At 44.6% G+C, this 10,000-nt stretch overlaps 1 protein-coding gene across 1 annotated transcript in view; it reads right to left on the bottom strand.

Annotated features, from left to right (window-relative positions):
- Positions 1-3,251: 3,251 nt before the first annotated feature.
- The window catches only part of LOC143286413 (A disintegrin and metalloproteinase with thrombospondin motifs like), a 42,971-nt gene continuing 36,222 nt past the window's right edge, over positions 3,252-10,000 (bottom strand). The window contains exons 17-19 of the mRNA XM_076593974.1: positions 7,596-7,788; positions 5,528-5,664; positions 3,252-4,134 (exon numbers count right to left, since the gene is read on the bottom strand). Coding sequence (XP_076450089.1) covers positions 3,869-4,134; positions 5,528-5,664; positions 7,596-7,788 — 596 coding nt within the window. The 3' untranslated portion in view covers positions 3,252-3,868. The remainder of the gene's footprint in view (positions 4,135-5,527; positions 5,665-7,595; positions 7,789-10,000) is intronic.

Genomic DNA, 10,000 nt, shown 5'->3' with positions numbered 1-10,000 from the left:
TAAACACAACAATTTTCACTGCATTATCATTCGTGAATAATGAGACTGCGCACACACACACACACACACACACACACACACACACACACACACACACACACACACACACACACACACACACACACGCACACACACACTTATTAACTAACTAACTAACTAACTAGATGTTTAAAAAAAACAACAACAACGCAACAATAAAGAAAAAAAAAAGATAGGGAGAAAAAACCCAACCGGTTGAGAACGCAATCTAGCTACCAAAACAGATCCGGTCCCACAGTCACAACAGCGTGAAATCCCTCATGTCACACATTCTATGGACGATGTGCCATCATGGCAGTGATTTCAGAGATCCACTGTGTCTAGGGCTCGTGATAGGAAGGCGGGGCCCACCCCTCTCCTTCCGGAGTGAATACGTTTGGAGAAAATCTCATTTCCAAGGTCACAACCGCCATGCCGAAATTAGGGTTTCGAACCTCGATTCTTGGTGAGCCCTGAATCAGTAGTCCAACGCCTAACTGCTTCTGCCCTGGTGTCTATTCTGTGTATTGGAACCACGCTATAGCAATTTTCAAACTGTGTTATCCAAACATGTACATCAGATTCCATACAGGTATAAATTATTGTATTAACTCTCTCCATACGAACGGCGAAAGAGAAGACGTTAACAGCGTTTCACCCCAATTACCACCATCAAAATATTGCAAGTGGAAGGCTCTCATACTGAAGAGGTGAATATTGACAAAGAATACCACAATTCTGACGACGGAGGCTAAAGGTTGGGTCATTCAGACACCCACTGGACATCCGACGGGTCTGTGTAGAGGAGAAGAGAGGACTGGCCGTACTGAGTGAGTTAAATGCCGCGTGCATTCATGTTTTTTTTTTCTCTCTCAAAGCTTTGTGGTCTGAACAAATCTAAACCAAACAAGATTGCCCGATAAAGCAAAAACCCATGCATTATCTGTTTGTTGTGCCATGGCTTGTTTTCAAAATAATTTATATCCAGTAGTGGTTTGATTATGAGTTGTTTGGATTTGCCCCCGTGCTCCTGTTCTCCTATCTATCTATCTCTCTATTATCTATTTATCGATTTTCGATCGATCTACCCATCTATCTATCTATCAATTATCGATCGATCGATCTCTCTCTATATCTGTCTATCTATCTCTCTATTTATCTCTCTATCGATCTATCTATCGATCTATCTCTCCATCTATGATCTCTGTCTCTCTGTCTCTATCTATCTATCTATCTATCTATCTATTGATCTATCTATGTTAAAAAAAAAGAAAAAAAGATGGTGCTATTATACATTGCAAGCTAAATGTACGTACTATCCCCCAAAATAAACCCCATTAAATTTCCGAGGTTATTCTGATTGTTGACCTACAAGTTCTCCACAGCTACCACCACCACCACCATCTTTGCAACCATCCCACAACTCTGAAAAACAACAAAACAACAACAACAACAACAACAACAACAACAACAAAAATAACCTCCAAGCCCAACACAGTGGAGTGATGGCCTAGAGGTAACGCATCCGCTCAGGAAGCGAGAGAATCTGAGCGCACTGGTTCGAATCACGGCTCATCCGCCGGTATTTTCTCCCCCTCCACTAGACCTTGAGTGGTGGTCTGGACGCTAGTCATTCGGATGAGACGATAAACCGAGGTCCCGTGAGCAGCATGCATTTAGCGCACGTAACAGAACCCACGGCAACAAAAGGGTTGTTCTTGGTAAAATCCTGTAGAAAAAAATCCACTGCGATAGGAAAAACAAATAAAACTGCACGCAGAAAAAAAAAGGGGGGGTGGCGCTGTAGTGTAGCGACGTGCTCTCCCTGGGGAGAGCACAGCCCGAATTTCACACAGAGAAATCTGTTGTGATAAAAAGAACTACAAATACAAATAACAATAACACCCACTCCCCGCTACCCCTCCTCTCCTCCCTCCCCGCCCCCCCCACCCCCACCCCCACCCCCACCCCCATACTCCTCTGACCTTATGCCCGCTACCCCACTCACCCCCCCACCCCTCTCCAGTCTCTTCACCCCAACCCTCAACAACCATCAGCAGCTAACAGCTTGACAGTCTCACAGACTACTAACTCTCTCCATACGAACGGCGAAAGAGACGACGTCAACAGCGTTTCACCCCAATTACCATCATCAAAACATTGCAAGCGGAAGGCTCTTATACTGAAGAGGTGAATGTTGACAAAGAATACCACAATTCTGACGACGGAAGCTAAAGGTTGGATCATTCAGACACCCACTGGACATCCGAGGGGTCTGTGTAGAGGAGAAGAGAGGACTGAGTGAGGTCTACTGGCAATCTAACAGAAAGGTGAAAGCTATCAGAGCCTGCGTCTTGGTTTCCGTGGTGTGTGTCTTGTTAGAAGGCGGGGTTAGGGGTATGTGTGTGTGTGTGTGTGTGTGTGTGTGTGTGTGTGTGTGTGTGTGTGTGTGTGTGTGTGTGTGTGTGTGTGTGTGTGTGTGTGTGTGTGTGTGTGTGTGCGCGCGCACGCGCGTGCGGTTGCGTGCCTGTGAGTTTGTTTGTGTGTGTGTGTGTGTGTGTGTGTGTGTGTGTGTGTGTGTGTGTGTGTGTGTGTGTGTGTGTGTGCTCCCCATAACGCCAGACGGATCCCCCTCTTCCGCCTGCCCCACGCCCCCCCTCCACCCCGAACATCCCACCCCCACCCCAGCCCCAGCCCCACCCCCACCCCCCACCCTCCACAGCCCCTGCCCCTAACTTCCACCCAGACAGTCATTCAGGACTAAACCCCTCCATTGAAAAAAATGCAACCTTCATCGACCCAACACCCCAGACCTGAACAACTTGGATCTCAATTAGCTGTGGACGTCAGCCAATAAAGTTCATCAAAACTCAACTCTAACAGGGTTTTATGCGGATATATATATATATATATATTTTTTTTTTCTTTTCTTTTTTTCAGTGTACCTCCGAAGGTATCTGTCTATCTATCTATCTATCTATCTATCTATATGTAGATATTTCTTTCTTTATCTATTTATCAATCAATCAATCAATCAAGCAAGCAATCTATCTATCTATCTATCTATCTATCTATCTATCTATCTATCTATCTATCTATCTATCTGTCAAGATGTAGATACATAAGTGTGGTGTTGTTGTTGATATTGTTGTTGTTGTTGTTTATGTACTTGATATATGCTTCTAACGTTTATTTGAGTCTATGTCCCTCCCTCCCTCCCTCCCTCTCTCGATTTAGATCCCTCGCTTCTATGTTTACTTTCCAGCTGTTTTGTGCTAGTGAGTTGCATTCCTTTGAGTAGAAGTGTGAAATGTTGGGCCTGGAGGTAACACGTCCGTCTACTAAGCGAAGGAATCTGAGAGCACTGGTTCGAATCACACCGGCAGTCGCCATTATTTTCTGCCCCTCCATTAGACCTTGAGTGGTGGTCTGGACGCTAGTCATTCAGATGAGACGATAAACCGAGGTCCCACGTGCAGCATAGCATGCATTTAGCGCACGTAAATAAAAAAAAAAGAAAGAACCCACGACAACAAAATGGTTGTCCCTGGAAAAAAAAAAATCTGTAGAAAAAAAAAATTCACTTCGATAGGAAAACAAATAAAATTGCAGGCAGGAAATAAAAGGGGATGGCGCTGTTAACGTAACAACGCGCTCTCCCTGGGGAGAACAGCCCGAATTTCACACAGAGAAATCTGTTGTGACAAAAAGAGCAATACAGATACAATGCAATTTTTTTTTTTTTTTTAAGAGTAACCAGTGGCGTGCAATAAATGAACAACATCATCAACCATTCCCCCCAAAAATGAATGTCTTCGAACACTTTCATGCAATCGAGTCTTCTCTCTGTCTACCACCACCCACAGACCACCGTTACCACCACCGCTGTCACCACCACCATGGTGGAGACAAGGCCCGCGGGGGTGGTGGGGGTGGTGGTGGAGGGGCCGAAGGAGGTGGGGGTGGAGGTGCGCGGTGAGGCGGGGGTGGTGTTGGCGGGCAGTTTCCTGTCGAGCTCCTGACAGGTCCGACAGCAGTTGTTCCGCTGGTCGTCCGAGCAAGGGTTCCGTTGGCTCCGCAGACTCGTGCATATGGCGCAGTCCCCGTAAGGACAAGCTGGGAGAAGGTGTGGTGTGTGTGTGTGTGTGGGGGGGTGGGGGGGTGGGGGTGGGGGGGTGGGGGGGGGCGGATGGTGGAGGGGAAGAGAGGTGGGGGGTGAGGTGACGGGGGAGGGAAGGGGGAACAGAAATCAAGATAAGGTATTAATTAAGGTAAAGTAGTAATGCTAAAACAGCAGCAGCAAAACCAGTAGTAGTAGTAGTAATAGCAGCAGCAGCAGCAGCAACAGTAGTAGTAGTAGTAGGAATAGCAGCAGCAGCAGCAGCAGCAGCAGTAGTAGTAGTAGTAGTAGTAGCAGCAGCACCACCACCACCACCACCAGAAACAGTAGTAGTAGTAGTAGTAGTAGTAGTAGTAGTACGATGAGGAGGAGGAGGAAGAGGAGGAGGAAGAGGAGGAGGAAACGGTTAATCAAAGGTACATGAGGGGTGGCAAAGGAAGGCAAGGTAAAGGTAAGAGAGGGGAAGGAAAGGTACGGTAAAGAACAATACTGTAAGAGAAGGTAAGGCAAGGTAAGGCAAGGTCAGTTATTGTCAGGTCAGGTCAGGCAAAGAAAGGTCAGTTATGGTCAGGTCAGGTCGGACAGGTAAAGGTCAGTTATGTTCAGGTCAGGTCAGATCAGGTCAGGTCAGGCAAAGAAAGGTCAGGCCAGTTATGGTCAGGTCAGGCTAGGAAAGGTCAGGTCAGGCTAGGAAAGGTCAGGTCAGGTCAGATCAGGGAACGATACGGTAAGGCAAGTTAAGATCAGGTAAGAATACAAGACAATACAAGGAAAGACAAGACAAGAGAAGACAAGACAAGACGTGATAAAATGGTATAGGATGAGATGAAAGGAGATGAAATAAGGTAAGGTAAGGTAAGGTAAGGTAAGGTGAGATGAGACAAAACAAGATGAAATAAGGTAACATAAGATACAACACGATACGGTACGATACAATAAGATAAAATAATATCATATGAGATCAGATCAGATCAGACGAGATGAGACAGGATAAGATCAGATAGGATCAGATCAGATCCGCTGTTTTCTGGTCTTGATTTGGTACGATGCAGGTATTTATATACATGCAATCAGACGTGCCTTTAATCTGTTACTTTAAAGAAAAGAACACAAGTATTGACAAAACGAATGAATGAAAGAATGAATGAATGAACGAACGAAGGAATGAACGAAAGAACGAACGAACGAATGAATGAATGGATGAATGAATGAATGAATGAATGAATGAATGAATGTTTCTTTAACGAATGCATTATTGAGAAAGCAAGATACTTGTATTTACATTGATGCCAGTGAGTGAACTTCAATCAGTTGATGAATTAAAAAAAAAAAAAAGAAAAAAAAAAGAAGAAAAAAAGAAAGTCTTGAAAAAGTAAACGAATGACTTACTTGGGTCGCTGACATTTCTCCTGGCTTCGCAAGACGCACAGCAGAACGTCTGCATGATGATCTTACAGCACTGACCCAGACCTGACCTGGTGATGAATACGTCGCACTTTTCTCTCCCGTTCACCAGAATCGAGTCTCTGAAATAGTCAATGGGAAGTGGGTCATGTGAAATATTTCATGAACATCCCTCGTAATCAATAGAAACACAAACCCGTGTGTGTGTGTGTGTGTGTGTGTGTGTGTGTGTGTGTGTGTGTGTGTGTGTGTGTGTGTGTGTGTGTGTGTGCTTGCGCGCTTGCACTCGTACTTGATTTAGAACAAAAATGGAAAAAAAAAAAAAATGGAACTGAACCTGTTCCGGTCTCCCCTATATCGTGCAACCAAATAATGGACCTAAAATAAAGATGTATCCCAAATCTGTGGCCTCATAAACCCTGTGTAAAACCCGTGTCTCTTGAGGCTGAGCTTCCATAGAAGCCCTGAAAGGAACTAAAGGGTTAAAGCCTTTTACTGGCATCAGGGGCAGTGAATTCACATCCTCTGCTTCTTGGGACTTGGCAGAGTAAGCAGAAGGTGCTGGAGGAGCGGCAGTCCTTTTCATCCGTAGTTTTAACGTTCCCCAACAGAAGTCAGGTACCCAATTCCCACCAGGGTGAAGCCCCCAACAGAAGTCAGGTACTCATGTACCCAATTCCCACCAGGGTGAAGCCCCCAACAGAAGTCAGGTACTCATGTACCCATTTCCCACCAGGGTTAAGTTCCCCAACAGAAGTCAGGTACTCATGTACCCAATTCCCACCAGGGTGGAGTTCCCCAACAAGAGTCAGGTACTCATGTACCCAATTCCCATCTGGTGGAGTTCCCCAACAGAAGTAAGGTACTCATGTACCCAATTCCCACCTGGATGGGATTCCCCCAACAGAAGTCAGGTACTCATGTACCCAATTCCCATCAGGGTGGAGTTCCCCAACAGAAGTCAGGTACTCATGTACCCAAATCCCATCTGGGTAGTGTTCCCCAACAGAAGTCAGGTACTCATGTACCCAGTTCCCACCTGGGTTGTGTTCCCCAACAGATGTCAGGTACTCATGTACCTAATTCCCACCTGGACGGAGTTCCCCAACAGAAGTCAGGTACTCACGTACCCATTTCCCACCTCGCGAAGTTCCCCAACAGATGTCAGGTACTTGTGTACCCAAATCCCACCAGGGTGGAGTTCCCCAACAGTAGTCAGGTACTCATGTACCCAGTTCCGACTAGGCTGAAGTGGAAAAAAAATCGGAGCGAAGTGTCTTTCCAAAAGGACACAACAGCATGCCGAAACAGAGGCCTCTGTACCCTTTATCAATGGTGAACACTGGACCGGAAATAAAAGAAACCCTACCGTCACTGGTACCGGCGGCGTCCCTGAAAGCACTTCTTTCAATCACTAAAATCCACTCACTATGATCGATTATTTTTCAGGCAGCCATCTGGCAGAGAAAGTGGCATAGTTATAGTTAATGTATGCATCATATTCTTCAATTTTATATCAAATTTTCAATTTGTTAAAAAAGAAAAAAAAAGAAAAAAAGAAAAAAACAACAACAACAAAAAACAAAACAAACTGATACTAAATTATCGATCACAAATGATTAGTCACCTCTTCATGATTAACGAAAATTAACTACATTCTTTTTTCTTTTTTTTTTCTTTCTTTTTTTCTTCTTTTTTTGATATTCGTACAAAATGAGTGTGATGTTCACTTACTGTGTACATACTTTAAGATACTTGACACTTTGTATTCCTTAACAATCTGTATACGATCTTAAGAAATGGATGACAATTCTTCATGATAAAAACCAAACCTATGTATAATCCAGCTGCTTGGCTGTTTCTGTCTGTCAGTCTGTTTATCCATGTTGTTGTTCTTTTATTTATCTATCTATTTATTTATTTGTTGTTGCTGTTGTTGTTGTTGTTGTTATTTTCTTCTTTCTAAATGTCTGTTGAGTTGTTGTAAAATGTTGACCTATCAAAATGGAATTAAAAAAAAAAGTAGAAAAAAAAAAAAAAAAAATCCACTCACTTGCAGATATCCAAGTCTTCGGGGTCATCTTCATAGGAAGTGGTGGTTGTGGTGCCGGGAGTAGGGGTGGTCAGGGTGGTCCCGCGTGCGCACGTGCCACAGCACTGCACGTCATACAGCTCCTGGGACTGAGGCAACGTCTGACCGCAGAAAGACGCGTTACACTGCGCTACCTTGTCCCCGTACTCGCAGCCTGAGGAGACACGTTTTGAACAAGGAAAGTTTTAGTTTCGGTTTCACTTTCGGTTTTGCTTTCGGTTTCGGTTTCTCAAGGAGGGGAGGAGGCGTCTCTACGTTCGGACAAATTCATATACGCTACGTTACCGCTGAACCACAACTGCTGAACAGGTGCTTGACCAGCAGGATAATGCCAACGCATTTTTTTGTGTTTGTATTAGTATTTGTATTTCTTTTTATCACAACAGATTTCTCTGTGTGAAATCCGGGCTGCTGACCCCAGGGAGAGCGCGTAGCTACACTACAGCGCCACCCCGCTTTTTATCTGTGTGCAGTTTTATTTGTTTTTCCTATCGAAGTGGATTTTTCTACAGAATTTTGCCAGGAACAACCCTTTTGTTGCCGTGGGTTCTTTTACGTGCGCTAAGAGCATGCTGCACACGGGATCTCAGTTTATCGTCTCATCCGAATGACTAGCGTCCAGACCACCACTGAAGGTCTAGTGGAGGGGGAGAAAATATCGGCGGCTGAGCCGTGATTCGAACCAACGCGCTCAGATACTCTCGCTTCCTAGGCGGACGCGTTACCTCTAGGCCATCACTCCCTATATATATATATATATATATATATATATATATATATATATATATGTGTGTGTGTGTGTGTGTGTGTGTGTGTGTGTGTGTATGCGCGCGCGCGCGCGCACACGCGCGTGTCCGTACCTATCAGAGTGGATTTCTTCTGCATAATTTTACCAGAGGACAATACTCTCGTTGCCATGGGTTCTTTTTTTTTTTTCAGTGTGCCAAGTGCGTGCTGAACGTGGGACCTCGGGTTTTTTGGGTTTTTTTTTAAAGTCTCATCCGAAAAACTAGACGCTCAGTTTGATTTCCCAGTAAAACGTGGAAGAAAGGGCGAGGGCGAGATTCGAACCCAGACCCTCGCAGTCTCTCTGTATTGGCAGCTGAGCGTCTTAACCATTCTGCCACCTTCCTCTTACGTTCGAACAATAACAACAAGAGATGAATGAAGCAAATGGAGTACGACCCAGTAATCGAAAAAATAATAAATAAATAAATAAATAAATAAATGATGAGCGTGCGGGTTCAAATCTCCTGTGTGTAGAACCCACCCGCAAAACGCACGTGAAAGAAAACACGACAATGAGAGTGTTGTCTCTGGTTCGGCTCATTTCTATTGAAATATCTGCGGTTGTAATTTGAGGAAAGTGAAACGAATTTTCTTCTTCTTCTTCTTCTTCTTCTTCTTCTTCTTCTTCTTCTTCTTCTTCTTCTTCGTTCGTGGGCTGAAACTCCCACGTTCAATCGTATGTATGCGAGTGGGCTTTTACGTGCATGACCGTTTTACCCCGCCTTGTATGCAGCCATACTCCGTTTTTTGGGGGGATGAAACGAAAGAAAGGCTAGTATGCAGGATTTCACATAAGGAAATTTGTTGTGGGCTTAAGTGTATTGGAATATTACTACTTCTGCAGCTACTTTCCATCCGTCCTCCTCATCTTCCTTAGACGACTACTACTCCTGCTAGTATTACTTCTACAACTACTACTACTGTTGCTGTTGTTGTTGTTGCTGCTGCTGCTGCTGCTGCTGCTGCTACTACTACTACTACTACTACTACTATAGATACGCAGCCCTGAACAGTATCGTTAAAACTGCCACCAAGATTACCGGGGCTGATCTATCTTCTTCAGAAGACATTAAGCGGCTACTCAAAATGGCAAAATCAGTCATCCAGGATGAATCACATCCAGGTTTTGGGATTTTCGAGATGCTCCCCTCTGGTCGACGGTACAGAATTATAAGGACGAAAACCAATCGCTTCGTTAATAGCTCCCCCCCCCCCCCCCCACCCCCCCCCCCCCCCTCCCAAAGCAGTCAATGCCCTGTCTCTCGAACAAATCCAGTATGATTAAAGAGAATTGTGCAATCAACAACCATTTACATGAAGAGCTAGTCATCAGCATCATCCACATGTTTTATTTATATTCGTTCGTTTATTTATTTATAGTCTGTTCATCTAAGATAATGATTCACATGCAATATGCGGCTTATGTTATATGCGGCTATGTAATATGCGGCTTATGTGTGGAGTGATGGCCAAGAGGTAACGCGTCCGCCTAGGAAGCGAGAGAATCTGAGCGCGCTGGTTCGAATCACGGTTCAGCCGCCGATATTTTCTCCCCCTCCACTACACCTTGAGTGGTG

Source organism: Babylonia areolata, chromosome 10 (assembly GCF_041734735.1).
Source record: "Babylonia areolata isolate BAREFJ2019XMU chromosome 10, ASM4173473v1, whole genome shotgun sequence".
In the NCBI taxonomy this organism is placed as follows: Eukaryota; Metazoa; Mollusca; class Gastropoda; order Neogastropoda; family Buccinidae; genus Babylonia; species Babylonia areolata.
The sequence above is the reverse complement of the archived record's forward strand: the minus strand, read 5'-3'. Positions and strand labels throughout refer to the sequence as shown.